Consider the following 18,166-nt stretch of genomic DNA (forward strand, 5'->3'; position numbering starts at 1 on the left):
TAAAATCTCAGCTGCAGACAAATAAGGAAACAATTTGACTGTGGTTATCCATGCTCAATATGTTTCTACTTAGGAAATGAATGGCTTTGCTTTTTTATGTGGTTGCAGTGAGAACATGCAGCTACACAGGAGAGAACAAAATAACATCCTGTTTGGTCGAAGAGCACGAAGTTGAAAGGAAATGCATCTAGTTTGTATGACGTTATAACGGAGGGTTTATTTTTTAGACATTCAAAAACGATGTGATGTGTTCTGAAGACAAAGATGTGTAGGGCCGCAGCTAACGATTATTTTCATCTGTTGATTATTTCACAATTAACCGTTTGGTTCTTGTAAAATGTGATTAAAATGGTTAAAGTTATTATTTCCCAGAGCGGAAGGTGACATGATCTATTATCAAGTTGCTTGTTTTATTCAACCAACACTTCAAAACCCAAAGACACTCAGTTTACTATCGTAAACAACTGAAAAGGCGCTGAAACGTTACATTTGAGAAGCTTAAACAATAATCATAGTCATAACTGAGTAAAAGTGAAGATATAAAGTCATAAAAAATAACTTTGATAAAAGTGAAAGTCGGAGGCGGGGCGGCCGTGGCTTGGCCCTACTCCGGAGCAGGTCCATTGCCGGCAAATCAGCGCGGCTCGGGTAGAAAACCGGCATTAGTTACATTCACTCACTGACTGCAACATTACTGAAATGATTAACTGATTCTTCAGTAGTAAACCAACTCACAATAATTCATCAGCCTTATGTGACACTGATGTGAGTATCGATATGAACTGTGTTATGAGGGTTTTCCATTCTAATGCAGACAAACACTGAAGGACACTACAAACTGTGGGGAAACTTTACTACACTCGATGGATGGTTCTTCAAATGATTATTGGTTGAATACGTCTTCTATCAGACGCATAATGGTACACGAATGAAAGCTAAATGAAGGGAAATCATACACTTAAAACTCGAAAGCTGCATTATTAACTTTTTTGGAGGGAAATTAGAAATTAAAGAGTCGATTATAGTGAGTGTTAAAAAGAGTGAAATAAGCTCACTGGGAGAAAAATGGGAAAACTAGAACACTGATTGAAGTTAGAAACGGTCTGCCTCGCTGCGGTGGGCCCTTCCCCACAGTGTTGATATTATAAAGATGCACCCAAAAGAGCTATTTTGGGAAATCTGATGAGCTTGGAAAGAAGTTTTCAAGTACATAGTAATTATTGAGTCATTTTCTCAAAGCAAAACCACATATTACGACTATCACACTATGCCCTTTTGTTTATTGATGATTTATTTCTTCAATATCTTTCACGCATTGGAACTCATCTTGAGCTCATTTCTTTCTTATTAAAGTGCAAATTAGATAGTGTTCACTTTCAAACAAAGAGAGTTACCGAGAAAATGAACTTTTCTTTTAAGAAACCACACCAAGGAGAAATGGTAGATTCTCTCCTTTCTCTCTCGTGTTATTCTGTCAAACGTACCTGCATTGCGTGCGTGTTTTGCAGGTTCTGGAGTCCTTCTTTCAGGTTCTGGACTTGAGTCTTCAGCTGCTGTTTGTCCTCAAAGCTCTTATCCAGCTCCGCCTCCCGCTGTTTTAATTCTTCCCTCATTTTTAACAGTTGCTGCAAAAGAAAAGGAGAACAGTAAGCCACTAATGCTACTGTGAGCTAACCAACCGTGACGATGCTAACCTCGTACTCTGAAAGCAGAGGAACAATCAGCCATTTGTTTTATTAATATTTAGCATGTAATCCCTACACCGGTAATCAGAACTTCAGCTGAAGCAGAAAAGCAATTAGACACTCATGTGAATTATACTTCCAATAAACATTTTTTAAAGGGGAAACAATCGTTGTATCGCACTCTGAGTCCAAGAGGAGTAATTTGGCAAATCCTTTGATATGTAAACAATCAAAAATTACGAATTACATATAGAGGAAGCACTGCACACGAGCGGTTTGTCCTCTGAAGTTTTCTGTTCAACACAGATGAAATGATTCATGTCCTGCTGTGTTACTTTCACCAGGAAGAGGGTCTGGAAACACGGGGGGGGGGGGGGGGGGTCTTTCAGCTGTGAATTTTCATCTGCAGTTACACATTAAGTGCTTCTGTATTACATGCTCTATAATTCACAAAAAAGAGGAAACAGTTTGCCCGCGCATGCCAATAATATTTCATTGCAATTTGCTTGTCTGCGCGATACAACATGTGGACCCCGACAAGGGGAGGTGTCCAATTTCACTGTCTTCCAATTCATTTCATCCATTCACCTAATCTTTTCATAAACACATCATGAGAGACGTAAGCGGGAGAGGTAATTAGGCTTCGCGAGCAGAAACGAACAGCGGGGCCTTAATGGATTCTCTTCTTCTCAACATGAATTGATCATACTTTCTATTACCTGTGACAGCTAGATAAGTGAGGACACTTGACAAATGCAAGAACGAGTCAATTGAGTCGTTCTTTAGCGTTTAAAAAGGCAGATTTAAGGGTCTCTGAAGTCACCCTGTAAAGATTAAAGAGTTAAAGGGACAGTTCACTCCAAAATGAAAAAGTACATATCTTTCCTCTTACCTTGGTGTGAGTTGCGGAAACAAAATGGCCAAATAATACATTTGAATTACTCAGCAGCGAAGTCTGCTTCAGGAAATCATGGCCTGGTTACTCAAGATAATCCACAGACTTGATGTTTACATCCTCCGCTGGCATGAGCAAGAACCTCTCTTCCATGACAATATGTACACTTGCTTCTGCGCGGTGATACAGAAAATAGTTCCTACATAAACTTGCCAACAACAAGGTCTGTGTATTATCTTGAGGAACAGGGTCATGTTTTCTACAAAGAGACATTGCTGTCGAGGTTTTTAAATGAATTGTTTTTGTGCTTTGATGCTCGTGCTTGCTGTATGACAGCGTGGGATGTAAACATCAGTGGTGCCCTCCTAGGCTGTGCTGTAACATTAGCTAGTTTAGTTAGCCTGGTTTGCTAGTCTCTTGTCTATGAGTAATTACATGTTTCCTTCTGAGCAGTGATACAAAAGAAAGTAGTTCAACAGTAGGGCGGTGGATTGTCTTGAAGTTACCAGGTCATTATTTCTAGAAAGAGACATTGCTGTCAAGGTTTTTCAATTTATTTCTTTTTTACGCTTTGAACGTCACAAGCCGAGTGCCATCTAGTTTCATTATATTGGAGAGAAGGCAGACATCTCTATAGTTGATGTCTCCAAAACTTGGCAACTCACACCAAAAGAGACAGATAAATGGATGGACAAATAGCACTACAGGTAAGAAAAATATACTTCTTTGATTTTGGGGTGAACTGCCCATTTAATAAAAGCAATGTCACTCAAATATACATTCTTTCCTTCCCCCCCGACCACTTCAAGGATTTACTGTCAGTGATGTCTTTTGTTTTGTTTCTGTCTTTGTCAGCTGATGGTGAGTTTTCTCAGTTAAAGATGAATTGGATTAAAAGCAACCTATGCTTGCAGTCACTTATTATTTTTTGAAGATAACAACATAATAAATAATGATCCTTAGTTTGCATAAAACATTGAATTGTTTTTTCATACCTTTCAATCTGCAGACATTTTTTTTTTTTTTTTTAATATTTCTTAATGTCAGACATTGAATTCATGTGTCTGTCTTGATAAATGTCGGTGACTGTAAAAACATCAGGAGTAACAATAAAACAAGAACTTAATTATTCTGTCCCAGACAAAGCCTGATATGTGGTGTTTTATGAATAATATCTGGAAATGTTGTCAATAATCCAAACCAAAAAACGTTTTAACAACCACTGGGATGGTCAACGTCATTCAGACGCAAAAGTACAAGCCACATCTGCAAAGAAAAGAAGCCTCCAGTACTTTTTATTATCTATCTTTTAATAAATGGTCTGAAATTGTTTTAATAGCCTTGGGTTTGTTCCAAGAATTATCTACGTGCTGTTTGAGTCATAGCCTCCAATCCCAAGAAAAACCCATTTCAACTGTGAATAAGCGTTCCTTTAACCAGACAAAACCTTAAAATATGTTTTTTTTAAGCAGCTCTTCAGAAAAGACTTACAGTTGCTCCAGAGAGCTGCACCTTCCTACTTGTTCCTGCAGAGCACTCTTCTAAAGTGCTGGGTGATGAATAAATGACAGCTGTGTTTTCAGACTGCATGGAAAATTCAATGGGTTAACCTGAGCGACCTTGTTCTTAAAAAGAACCTGGTGCCGAACGCTAACCGAGAGGAGATTAAACTTATTGTTGGACACGTGATTTGAAGAAGGTGTCAAGTGCTACCTTCTGCATGCCTTGCAGGGCCTGCTGCAGGAAGCTGAGCTGCTGAGAGTGCGTGCTGTCCTCCTCGCTCCTGATTGGTTGGTTCTTGCCCTGTTCCTGTTTGAGTAGCTCCACCTCGTTCCTGTAGGCGTCCAGCTGGCAGCGCAGGGAGTCGTTCTCCTCCTTCAATGCCTCTGCTTGGGAAACACCTATACATTTATTCACAATGTATAGAAAACAGTATATAATATGGTGATAATGATGTGTAGCACTGTCACTTTTTTTTTATTTTTATTTACGCTCGATTACAACAAATTATTCTCCAGTTTTTCCTACCCTGTGTCTTTTGGGGAAAAAAAGAAAAGCACAAAGAGGAGGAAGAAAAAGAAGAGGATGAGCGTAAAGAGGAGCAGGAGGAGAAGGAAGAGGAAGTAAAAGAATAAGGGTGCGCATGAGGAGGAGGAGAACTTGAAGAAGAAGAGGAAGAAGAAAAAGAAGAGTAGGAGGAGCAGAAGAAGAAATAGAAGAGGATGAGCATGAGAAGGAGCAGGAGGTGAAGGAAGAAGAAGAAAAAGAAGAAGCAGAAGAAGAAGCAGAAGAAGAAAAAGAAGAAGCAGAAGAAGAAAAAGAAGAAGCAGAAGAAGAAAAAAGAAGCAGAAGTAGAAGAAGCAGAGGAAGTAGAAGAAGAAGAAAAAAAGAAGCAGAAGAAGAAGGAGAAGAGCATGAGCATGAGCATGCAGAGAAGGAAGAAGAACAAGAACAAGTGCAGTGTAGACTAGAGAGCAAAACATGCTGCTGGTGCCGGTGGTGCAGCGGGTTGGGGTTAGGGGTTAGCTGTGGAATAACCCTCAGGTGTGTGTAAAATTTAGGTTAGGAACTTACAACATGAAAATACAAAAATGAAAAATTCTCAGTTTTCGGCCATGAGAAGCAGATTGCTATATGAAAATATTCCACATTGTGCATCCCTAGTCGAAGCTATTACACTGTGACATTTGCAGTCATGACCGGATCACTCACTTTTCATTTGAGTGAGAGGGTGCACAGAAATATTAAGCAGGATTGTGGGTTGATGAGCATCTTAAAATTCAAAACGTAAGGACGAAAGAGAAGAGCTCAATTGACTTTTTATGCAAATTTCAAGCATTTCCAAAGACAAAATTGCAAATGTCCTCCTGATAGATGTCTGCTGATACATATATCTCTGCCTTATCTCAGTAGAAGCTTTTCAGAAGACTGTCGTGTTTGCATCTACAAGCCAGGTAGCATTAAAGCCCCTGAAGCAACATATATTGAGATATGCTTTGGGGTAATTATTGAGACTGAAACACTGAAAAACTTCTTCTAATCAGCCTCAAGACTTGGTGGGTGTTGTTTGATTTGATTGATAGTGATGCAAAGTGTCAGGAGCCATTTTTGGTGCCCCTGATTCCAGACATCAAAGCTCACATGAATTTTTCTTCATAGACAACGTTATGTAACTCGCAGCTGGAGCTCTTCTACGGCTCGGGTTTGGGTGAAATTCTCTCAGTTGAATCATCAGTGCAAAAGATGAACAGCTGTGTCACAAACTATCTGGTTCTTTGATAAAAAGTAATAAGTACAAGCATGTATATCTAAATATATACTTCGTGGGAGAACATCTGATCGCCGTGCTTAAAATTCTGTGACATGTGCTGCTAATGGTGGGTGAAAGCTAAAGATGATAGTGAATATTGTAAACTGACAATACAATCTGCAGCTTCAATCCATTTACTTTTGGATTGTGGGTCAGTTTTGGATTAATTCGCACAAACGGCGCCATTAATTCAGATTCAGTGACAAAGCGTCCGTGGGAAAAACACATCACTTTGGCACACTGTGTATTGGCAGCCTGTAATTGTGCCAACAGGCCGGCTTCCTCTACATAGCAACAGCGACCAAACTCAAGGTTATTGCAGCATTTGGAGTCGTCTGCCATGGAGCCCGACCAATATATCGATTGGCTGATATTATCAGTCGATATTGGCCTGTAAGAGATGTATTATAACTGTCATCAGATTTCGTTTTAAACCTTGCTACGTCCTGAATGGTGTAAGAAAAATCACCTTTTTCTGACTGATCTCTTCAAGCCCAGACAAAACCCCTTAAAGAAATCTCTCTCTGTTCTTTCTTTGGCAATTAATAGTGTGTTCACGTAGGATCCTGTCACTTGTTTTTACGAAGCTGATGGAGAAAAAAGGCTTTCAGGGCCTTTGAAAGAACTCCATTACTGACGAAAACAACATCTACCAAACACAAAAGAGTCCAAACTCTAAAGGTAAAATGTTGTGAAGCTATCTGGAAATTATTGTTTGGATATTCACTCCAAGTCTGATAATCTAACACCTACAGTATATTAGCATGAACTACTGAAAGCTGTGATAATCCCAAAGTGTTTCATCCAATAGCTCTCTACTGGACATTTGACCTGACCTATTGAGCAAATAGAGGAGACAGTGGGAGTTTATTATTATACGAGACCTGCTCAGCTCCAGAGATGTCCTGTATTATCAGCTCTTCTCTCCTCCTGTGGGCCTTGAGGGGAAGCTCTTTGGAAAAGTGCAATACACTGACTGGACTGGGGAGATAAGCCCCGTCCTGTGTGTGTGTGTGTGTGTGTGTGTGTGTGTGTGTGTGTGTGTGTGTGTGTGTGTGTGTGTGTGTGTGTGTGTGAATGCGTGTCTGGTGAGGTTTTGTGTAGGTGTTCATGAGTGCTGCCTGCAGTCTATCATGGAGGACCATCGGCGGTTCTAATGAACTCTTGCTGGGTTGAGTGTGTGCGTGTCCTCGCTGTGTTTGTGTGTACTTTTATCCCAGCGCAAAAAATGAAGGTTTAAGGTGAGAAGAGTATTGATCTGAGAGCCTCATCAACTTGGTGTGAGGAGATGTCAACCACTTGGCCAGATTCTGAGCAATTCCCCTTTCTGTTACATAAGAGGCGGCGCTATCGACCTGCAGATATCCATGAGCGTGCACACACACACACACACCTACAGGTGGGGAGTCATGCACACAGGCGGTTGTTTTGCTTTCTATTCTTTACATGAGTCAGACGCAGCGCATCGATTCACTTTTTAAGAGGCTGCAGTCATAACACAGGTGTTTTTCAGCGCGGCCCGCTGACGTGTAAATATGCCCCTTTGCTTAAAGGTTAGCGAGTAAAGGGAGTGTAACAGTCAACCTGTCAGCACAAATAACCGAGAAGTGTCACATTTACACCTGTCACCTCCGCCAATCCTGTAGCATCGAGCTAAACGACAGGTCTCTGACAGCATTGCTAATTACTGATAGCTAAATAGCAAGGTTGCAAAAGAGAAGGGGCTGAGCTGACGACTGCATTTACATACATTTGCATGCTGATTAGAGAAGCTGTCATATTAGCAAATGGCAAAGATCAGAATGATTAAAAGGCACGAAGAGAGTGTGTGAAGTGAGCGTTACAACACACACAGGCGGAAAAACACAAGATGAGAGACGACATTACATGTGGTGGTTTCACGCCTGCTGCCCCGGTGACGACTATAGACTTATGGGTTATTGTACTGGCGGCTGAGAGATTAGGAGCACCGTTAGTTTTTGTTACTTCAGCACTCACATCGAGGGAAAAACAGAAGATTATGGCACTTCAGTGGCACCCTGATCTGAGATTAGATGGCAGCTGTAGACAGATTTTCACACACATAGACGCTCGTATGTACATTCACAAGGGTGGACCGGGGAGAATGTCATTTAGTAGTCGTGTACGCCATCAGCGCAGCAAAGCATCTGAGGTGTCAGCATCTTGATGTAGTTTAAATGTATTTTTTATTCATGGAGAGTTGTCAGATGCTTGGGGGATGATTACTGTCTTTTCAGTCAAACCGAGCTGCCTCCTTCTGTTATTTAACACTCTTTGTGTCCATTCTCTTGAGACCTTGATCAGTGTATGGCCCGTCATTTTGACAGTGAATACGTGCGTGCATATGCATACCCGAGTCCTCCGAGTCCTTGCTGTCAGGGGCGTCCTCCATGTCATCGTCAGACATCTCCATCTCCTCCTCTCGCCTGATGCCCATCAGCTGCTCGCTGTGCATGTTTCTGATCTCCTGCAAAAAACAGGCAAAGGAAGGGGCGGGTCAGAACTGCAGAGACTCATGGGTGATGTTGAAGCAGAATCATCTGTGACGCACCACTCTGATTTCACTGTTACTGTTTAGCATTAGCTGTAAGTGATATTTATAACAGATTAGAACAGAAGAGGTGAATAAAGATGAAAAGGATGGTCTCAGCTGGTGCTTAACACTTCTGGCACAGCAATGGGGCAGGTGGTAGCACAAATATAACCTGTTCCCACAGTTTTGTACCTGTTACTGCACATTTATGCAGCTAAAATAGATGATAAGTGTGTGAAAGTGACAACCAAAGCTCCTGTCAGAAATGTCACAGCCTTACACCGTCAGATGACACTGATTTAGGATGACAGAGCATAAAAAGCATCTCAGGCCCTGTTCACATTTGGCATCAACATGCATCCTGAGTGGATCCGATCACGAGTGGACAGCTCTTCGTCAGGGTGTGAAAACCCCGAAGACGCATTGAGGGCGCGTTTGAGATCCAATCACCAAGACCATATTCTGAAGTAGTCTAGGACGCATGTGAGCGACGTGAAACAACATAAAGAAGCCACAACAACAATCCTAACCGATGAAACAGTCGGATTTCTGTGTATGTTTGGGCTCTCTTAACCTGCCCATGCTAGCAGCAGAAGTTTGTGAAAGCACCGTCTGCTTCAACTAATCATTGAACTAGTGACCACAACACCACCAGCCTCGCTTACAAATTGCATGATTTTAAGAGTTGTTGCATGAGGAGAAACTTCACAAACTTTGTGAAATGGCTACAGCGCTTTCGAAATCATTGGTCCCTTCTCGTAAATGTGTTATTAAAAACACATTACGATGTTTATTTCCTTATAAAAAGTGTCAGTTTGTTGTGGCAGAGAACGACCCCAGACTTCCTTAAAAAAATACAAAAAACGCTCAATTTTGAGATTTGTTGCGTTAGAAACTTAAAATACATTTTGTGAAACGCTGTCTACAACAGATTCTTAACTATCCGGGCCTACTTGGTAATTCGGCAAATGTCATACATGAAGACATTTATGTCTTTGCATAAAAAACATATCGGTTTGTTCCAGTGCTGTAGGGGTATGTTTTTATATAGAGCGGGGGAGTGAGATCTGATTACAAGAGGTCACTCGAGACACATGTTGAAATGCGTTCAATGCCAATGTGTGAATCGACGGGCTTAAAGCTGTCCACTTGTGATCGGATCACTCAGGACGGATGGGAACAACAAACGTGAACAGCCTCTTAGTTTGTTTTTATTACACCCATGTTTCATTCTAATTGACTGCACATGTGGAAACCCACAGCAGTAACTGTATAATATCACTCTTCTCTGTTTCATTTTAACCTTACGGACAGAATCGATAATGACCAAATCCATCTGGAGACCAGTAACCACAAGCACACTTCAAATTGGTTTCAAGATTAAGGTCAACCCCACTGAAATGCACTGGCTGTAAATTAGTACAAACCTTCCAGGTGTGTGTCAAGAGAGACGCAAAAACAAATAAACAGAATCCTCAGGATACTTTTCACACATTAGACAGCTTAGACCAAACCGTGAACATAGTGTTTCTGGGAATCAGTGCTTGCATGGGGTTTTAAACACCAGTCAGCTTTCATTCCCTGTTGTGAGCAGATGTTTGAGCTACAGGACTGTCTGGATTAAAAAGAAGGGGTCTAACGTTAGCGCCGCCAGAGAATAGAGAGTAGAGAGCACAGCTAACAATGGGAGACCGAGTGACAGGACGTTTTTCACCCAGAGGGTTGAGAAATGTCCGCTAACATAAGTTGACCCAGTGTTTCCTCTGTAATTTGTAGCAGCTGTGGCGGGGGGTCATTTTTGGCATTTGTTCCACGTCCAGCTGTGGTGTTGAATAATGGCAAGACAGTTTTTTGACATTTTGATGTCACAATGACCTTTGACCTTTTGGATATAAAATGTCATAACCTTATCATGGACGTTTACATTTCCAAGTTGTCCGTCTCATTCTTGTGGACGAAATATCTCGAAAACGCCTTCAAATTTGGCACAAACGTTTACTTTAAGTAAATGTGACCTCACAAAACACGTCCATTTTTTTTTTTTTTTTTACACAAATGTCTAATAGGATAAAATGATGAGGTGAAGACATTTTATATTCAAAAGGTCAAAAGGTCAACTTCACTCTGACATTTTATTATTCTGCAATAAAAGTTCGGCTCTTTAAACTGCAAAGCTCAGGAACAGCAACTTGACTGGTGTGTGGACGTATACAGCCGCAAGGTGGTAGTTCTAGTTATCATATGAACTGTTGAGTAAGGGCCTAGTTATCATATGAACTGTTGAGTAAGGGCCTAGTTATCATATGAACTGTTGAGTAAGGGCCAAAAATGCGTTTTGTGAGGTCACAGTGACCTTTGACCCCCAACTTCTATTCAGTTCACGCTTGAGTCAAAGTGGACGTTGCCAGATTTGAAGAAATTCCCTCAAGGTGCTCTTGATATCCTGTTCACAAGAATGACGGAAAGCCAGTGTCAACCTTGGCCGGAGGCATAAAAATAAATAAAGAAAGAAAAACTGATATTTGTGTATATATATTGCTTTAAAATGATCCTCTCGAGTATTTTAGACCTCACGCTCTGACAGGCTGATGCATAAAATTTAAAATCGCAATAATCTTGCTTTAAGAACAGCTGATTAATATATACAAGACATGTCACCTTATACAGCAAGGTGGTTTATTTTATTATCACATTAATTACACGATAATCTATAGTGCTGAACTCTAATCACAGCTCAGTGAAGACTGTACAGAAACAAATCAAGTTGACTTCAGACAAATAAGAACATGTCGACTACATGGAGGAAATAATTTAGTGATTACTTTGTTTATATTATCAAATGTGTTTTTTGTCCAGTATTAACGTGGATCTACATGCAAAATACCACTTTACTCAACTTTAGTAACCTATCACAGCCTTGATAAGGTGTATAACTCCCTGTGATTTATTTTACACTAAACTATACACACCAGGATATCTGGGCATCAACTTTTATGTAAAACATTCACACATTTAACTTGTGAAACAACACAAGTTGAACAGGTGGAAAGTGTTCTCACTTTACGATTTGAACAAGTGCCTAACGAACCACATATAGACAAACAACACCTAGCGGATAGAGACATGACGGTTCTATCAATGACAAATTCACAACAACAGGCTGGAAAAATACTCCTAAAAAGCTAACGAGAGCAAAAAGCTGCCCGAGAGTACATAAACTTACAACCATCTGTCAGCTGACATTATCAGCCTGAGCCCATGGCAGGGGTCAAACAGGTACTCTAGACACACCAAGACATGCAGACACACAACCATCTGGTGTGTGTGGAGCACAGTGTGCACACACAAGCACACACAGCACATAAAAACACTGATAGAGGGAGGCAGCTGATTCTGCCTGAGAGCTGCAGCGACTCAACACCGCTGCTCATTCCTCCATATTTCACCTCCGGGCCTGAGAATCATACTGAATATACAATGACTGAGAGTGAAACTGGCTGCCTATTTGATGATAAACTACCCCTGAGCAACTGCACTTACTTACCTATGCTCTTTACACTGGCCAGAGGCTGCCAGACCTATAGATGATAGCCTCTGAGGCAGGCCTGTATGAGCAATGTCAAAGAAAACCCAGATTAAGCCACATTTTTTGCTTTTAAATCAAATCACTCCAGACTTATCATGTTAAAGAATGACCGGTTGTGCTTAAAGTTACCGAGAATTAGCACCCGCCTCTGCAGCTCTAAGCAGCCTTTTGACACTTTTAGCCCGGTATTTTGGTTCTGACCTTCACAACGTGGCAATATGGTTGAATCTCACAGCTCTCATTACACCCACATATACTGTATAACCCAAAGGCAAGCTGAGTGCACTCCACCAGCGCAGCGATAAATGACAGGGAGCCGAAGTAAACAAGTCGCTGGTGAAGAAACTCGAGCATCAAGCAAGTCAAGAATCCATGTATCCACCCAGTTGATGGCAACCAAACCGAAGCTAAAAGGCGAGAGAGTTTTGGACTTCTTCTTCATCAAGAGGCCAGAAACATGTTCGAAAAACTGAGCTGCCAACAAATAGCTGCCAGGTCGTTGTAATGAGAGCAGCTCCATACATTAATGTAACATAACACATTGTGCTAACTGCTGTGAAGTGGATGTACAAGTACTTAGAAAGTCACAGGACCTGTGGGACAAAATAAATGCAAGGTGTCCCGCTACAAAAGTACATGGGTCAGTTGTGGCTCGAAAGGTAGAGCTGCTGTCCATTAATCAGAAGGCTGGTGGTTTGATCCCTGGCAACAGGTGCCGACCTGCTCATCAGGAGCAATTTGGGGTTCAGTATCTTGCTCAGGGATACTTCAACATGCAGCCAGGGGAGCTGGGGAATCGAACCAGTGACCCACTCCTTCCTCCTGAGCCACAGCTGCCCTAATGCGCCCACTACTCGGCCTCTTTCTGTTTTTCCTTTTGACTCCTGGGGGAAATATATGGCTCATTAGGTGATAAATGTTGCACAATATTCACCAGCTAATTGCTAATTTTGCCTGACTGTCTGCTGGTTGGTGCTTACACTGTAGTGCTGTTAGAAACGATGTGAAGCAAGTGAGAACAGTAAGAAAAGTTAAAACAGCTCCGTAGAGCTGTAGAGTCTGGTTAGGGATGGCAGTCTTATTGGTACTGTATCATTATCGTGAGAGAACAGTGCATATCGTCTTAGATTTCACTTTTATGGTGATAGAATATATGTTTTCCTGGTTTTAAAGGCTGCATTACAGCAAAGTAAATTATAATTTTCTGAACTTACCAGATCGTTCTACTACTCTAATACCTGCTTTTGCCCTCTTAGTCATTGTATCCACATTACTGATGCTTATGAATAAAATTTGGTCTTTGGTAAAATAATATTGTGCTATTTAATTTTGTATCCCAGTTGCTATACAGCCTTTAAACACCCTGATATTATTTTAGTCTGGTATTAATTATCAGTAGCCATTTGATCTATCGTCAAAATAAAAATACGGACCACAGTAGTTTCGTGGCAAAAATACTTTTTTTCCTCTTGATTGTATAATTCCTCACTGTGTATTAACTTACTTAAACAGAGAGACACAGACTCAAGTCGGGCCGGTGCTGAACCAAAAGCTTTGAGTCCAAATGACTTCATCTGTCTGCTCGCGTCTCACTCAGAGACACACACGCACGCACACGCACACGCACGCACGCACGCACACACACACACACACACACACACACACACACACACACAAAACCCACTCTGAATGAGAATAAAGTCTATTCTCACAGGTATATAACAGTGTAAAGTAGCTGGAGGAGAACAACTACAAAGACTGTTTGAACCAGGACGTCTTTTAGAGGATTTATTCAAAACAATGTTTTCTGAATGAGGACACATTCTGCAGTGGACCATCCACCCACAGTGGTGTCTTTCACTTGCATCTATGGTCACGTTGTACTCCCTGGTGTATGCAGTGTGTGTACAGGATCTCTATAAAGGAAGGCTGAAAAAGAATGGACAGATCCCTGAGGCCTGATGAAAACACTTCTGGTATCCACATAATGGATTTGAATACTTTCTGCTACATCGTTTATACAGAAGACGGCGAGTCCCAAGTGAGACGACCGCTGAGACTCTCAAGGTCTGAGCGAGGGAAGAAAAACAATACAAAAGTGGCCTTTACTGACGTCACACAACCGGCCGTGTACTCAAGCATCTGCATATAAACATGCATCATTCAGCTTCCTACTTACTCATCAGGTGTGTGTTAAAAGACCTCCTCGCTCGCTATTATAAGCATGATAAGTGTTCGCACACGGTTCCTGTAAAGATTGGTAATTTCACTGTTTTTGTGATCCTGATTATTCGAGCAACAAATTGAGTTCGTTAGACCTACCTTTAAAGAGACGTTTGTGTACAAGTTGATTGCTGCTCCTGCTGTGTGACATTCTGTTATTATTGTGTATGTGTGTGTTAGTGTATGTCTAAAATTATACTCTAAATCACACTTGGAATTGTTTGTTGTTTGTGCTGAGGTTCAGAGAAACTTACCAATCGGATATGATCATATATGGTCCATTAGACCCAAGGACTGCAGCACACTCCAGACCCTCCATTAAATACAACCCATCATCATGCTAATTAATGCTCCATTTGGCAGAGAGAGAAAAATGGCGAGCAGATAGCAGAAGACAAAAAAAAAAGTCTGTAGATTCAAAAATGAATAGGCTTTTATGGCTCAAGATGCGCCTCCTTAATTATCCGCTCAAAAGAAAATCTTCGTATTTGTTGGGGAAAAAAAGGCTCGTACAGATTTACCTGCGTTCTGGACACCCTTAGAGATGGAAAACTCACCCAGGAGTAGTGCAGGGAGGGGAGGGGGAGGAGGTAGGGATGGAGGTTTGGACCTGGGTGTGCCTGGAGTGATCAGCCACCTGTTCTGCATCCTGGCTTCATTCAAAGTACTTACTGTAACAAGGAGTCTGCTTTTTTCACTTCTGATTTCATTTTTTCTTCACTTGTTCAAATTTCAATCATTACATGACCTTAATTTAAGCATCCCAACTATCAATAGAAAAATAAAGAACTTTACAATGAGTAAAGAGGGAGACAGGAGTCGAACAAAATGGGATAAAGTCTAAATTTCCCATAAATCATGTGAACAAACAGAATGAAATCAAAGTGTACTAACCTCTGCTTGTTTGCGCCACATGTCCAGGTTCTTGCGCTGAGCTTTGGAGAAATGGTCCCATGCCTTTTGTTTGGAGGCAGCTTGGAATACAGACACAATCTGTTCAACTGTGGCGGGATGCAGGGAAGGACCAGAGACCATCCAGAGACAGAGAGAGAAAGAAAGACAGAGGGCAGGTGGGAAGGAGCAGAGGAGTGAGAAAGTGGAGTCAACTAGGGATGTAAAGAACTGTGTGAGTGTGTGTTCATATGTGTGTGTGTGTGTGTGTGTGTGTGTGTGTGTGCAAGCGTGTGATCTACTTACCTGCTGATGCCAGCGCATCATCTCGTGGATTGTTGGATAGATAATTCCCACACACAAACTAGATTTAAACCTTTTTAACACTTCACAGTAGCTCTGCTAACACTGACTTTGATTTCTGTTAGCCAGGAACATGTCTCGACGGGAGTGATGGCCACTTTGGTCCACACTGAGAAATCTAAAAAACTACTTGACAGGCTGCCATGAAACTTGGCCAAGAAACTGAACCCCCAAATTGCTCCCAGTGAGCGGGTCAGCACCTTGCATGGTAGCCGCTGCCATCAGTGTGTAAATGAGAAAAGTGTTGTCGTCCATTTCCCATTTACAGATATAAATGGCTCCTAGAGGATGAATCCTACAGAATTAACTCTTTTGTCTACTGGCCAAATAGCAGGTAGATGCTAAGATTTTTACCAGCCGGTCAATAGATAGTGATGAATATCTTACCAGCATTTGTCTGCTAGCTTGGGCTCTCTTTGAGACCAGCTTTGGACATTTCTTATCCTCTGATTTTTTCCTTTAGCGCCACCAGGAAGTTGGTGGTGTGGAGATAAAGAAGGCTTGAAACCTTGCACTCAGATGTACGTATGTCGGATGCTCAGCCAGCAGGGATGTGAGTTGATCTGCTTTCTCCCTTTACTGGTGACAGGAAACAGTTTTCTCTGCTGGTTGAGAGTTATAGGTTGCAACTCCTGCCTGAAGGCAACTCTGAGAAGACACACCTCTATTGACGAATCCTAGAATGGATTTCCTTAAAATCTGATAGATATTCATGTCTCTCTCATGAGGAATAGTAACAACCTCATCTCCTGAATTTTAATCCAGAACCATAATCTAATTTGTCAAATAATTTGTTGGATGACCAAATGTTTGCACAACTGATATCTGCACTCTGTGCTTTATTGTAAATATGAGCATGCTAACATGCTAAACTAAGAGTGTGAACTTGGCAAACATATCTGCTAAACATCAGCATGTTGACAAAGATCCTCTGTGCAGGCTCACAGAGCTTCTGGCATCGCTGCAGACTTTGTCTTGTGTAATATTTATTTAACAAGGGAAATTTTGCTAAGCAACTGGCAGCTGCCAAAAATAACCTACTTTAAGTGTGCCACTGTTGACCACTGTGCAGCTCCACTACAGCAGTCGGCTGTAAGGAATCTTGTGCAAGGACACTTTGTTAAAGTAGCGCAGCGTTCCTGATTCCCTTTCCCCTAGTCAGATTTCTGTCTTCTTATAAAAGGAACAGCTGAAATCTTCAAACCTCTGCAGTTAACACTTCAGTAGCAGCAAAATGACGGTGCAGAAGCTGAACAATGGGACTCCAATTACTCTCACTGGGACCAGACCTTTAACTCCTGGGTTTTCTACATGTCCACATGTGATGTGGTGATGACAGCTGGTCTGAGTCTGAGTCTGAATCTTCTGTGTCAGATTCTGTCTTTGCTGCAGTGTAGCGATATAGTCATCTCTATCAGTTGTCATGTGGGTGGTCATGGAGGAGTGTATGGGTGGTCTGTGTATCCCAGAGGTCCTAATGTACACGAAGGAGCGGAGAGTGGGGGTCAATATGACTGCCAGCTATGTGTGTGTGTGTGTGTGTGTGTGTGTGTGTGTTTGCAGAGCAGCGAGAGAGAGAACAGTACAGGGATCAATAGCATCTTCCCAGCAACCTGTAATTTGATGGAGCAGATCGATGTTGAAGTCAGAGAAGAGAGGAAAGGGTAGAGACTGTATGTGTGTGTGTGTGTGTGTGTGTGTTTGTGTGTGAAAACATTTTTGTATTCTACTTCTTTTCAATATGGTAGAAAGAAGTTCAAATGGAAACTCTTCACAGCGACGTCTGTGGATTATCTTTAGAAAGAGGGACATTGTTTCTGGAAAGGCAAAATGCTTTTGAGTCTTTGAAATGCATTATTTTTCCAACGCTTTGAGCACCACAAATGAAATTCTCTGCAGCTTTATTGTATTAGTGTAGCAGCCGAAGATTGAGAAGCCAATATCTCAGAGCCCGGGCACATAAAACGAAAGCCATCTGCATGGTTTGAACCCTCTAGGGACTAAGTAATACTTTTTTTGTGGCTTGGGTGAACTGACCTTTAAGGCGACATATTCCATCAGAGACAGACTCTATGTGGATGGCAACAAAAAGCGTTGACAGGATGCTTTTACTTGGTATGGGCAGAGAGTTGTTCCCAAGCGAAACTTGTAAAACCATCTCACAGGAGTCCAGTCTCTATGTTATCATTAATATGGCCAGCAATGCACCAAGAGGAAGGCAAAGTCATGAATAGGAATGTGTTTGCATTAGCTGAAATGATGGAGGACGGCTAATACAAGGACAGCAACTCTGCTTCAGTTTATGTGGTTTATAGCCTACAAACACAGCCACATACATCTTCTGTGTGTTCTATATGTATTCTTCACTGAATACACGATAAATGAAACAAAAAACTGGAAACTTTACCTCGTTTTCAAGGATGTTTACATCCTATTTAACATGCATGTGGAGGGATAAGTGGAGACACAGTGCTGCAGGCGTTGGTGTAAACCAGCAGCTGCTCAGCCAAAGCTGTCAGAGGTGGGTAGGGCGGTAGACTTTGCCTTTGGCCTTTCATCAATTGTAACGAGCCAAGCGTGCATCTACTCTATATGTTTGTATTCATGCAGTGAATGTGTTGGGCTACTTACTACTTTCATCTGAAGGCAGCTTGAATAA

At 41.6% G+C, this 18,166-nt stretch overlaps 1 protein-coding gene across 7 annotated transcripts in view; it reads right to left on the bottom strand.

Moving 5' to 3' along the window:
- enox2 (ecto-NOX disulfide-thiol exchanger 2) overlaps positions 1-18,166 on the bottom strand; it is a 198,870-nt gene that overhangs the window by 11,383 nt on the left and 169,321 nt on the right. For 5 of the 7 annotated variants that reach the window (XM_073487201.1, XM_073487205.1, XM_073487198.1 and 2 more), the window contains 4 exons: positions 15,148-15,254; positions 8,264-8,378; positions 4,294-4,481; positions 1,485-1,625 (listed from right to left, as the gene is read on the bottom strand). In XM_073487201.1, the coding sequence (XP_073343302.1) occupies positions 1,485-1,625; positions 4,294-4,481; positions 8,264-8,378; positions 15,148-15,254 (551 nt within the window). The remainder of the gene's footprint in view (positions 1-1,484; positions 1,626-4,293; positions 4,482-8,263; positions 8,379-15,147; positions 15,255-18,166) is intronic. The other 2 variants (XM_073487204.1, XM_073487203.1) reach the window with 2 other exon arrangements.

The sequence above is a fragment of the Pagrus major genome, chromosome 18 (assembly GCF_040436345.1).
Source record: "Pagrus major chromosome 18, Pma_NU_1.0".
NCBI lineage: Eukaryota > Metazoa > Chordata > Actinopteri > Spariformes > Sparidae > Pagrus > Pagrus major.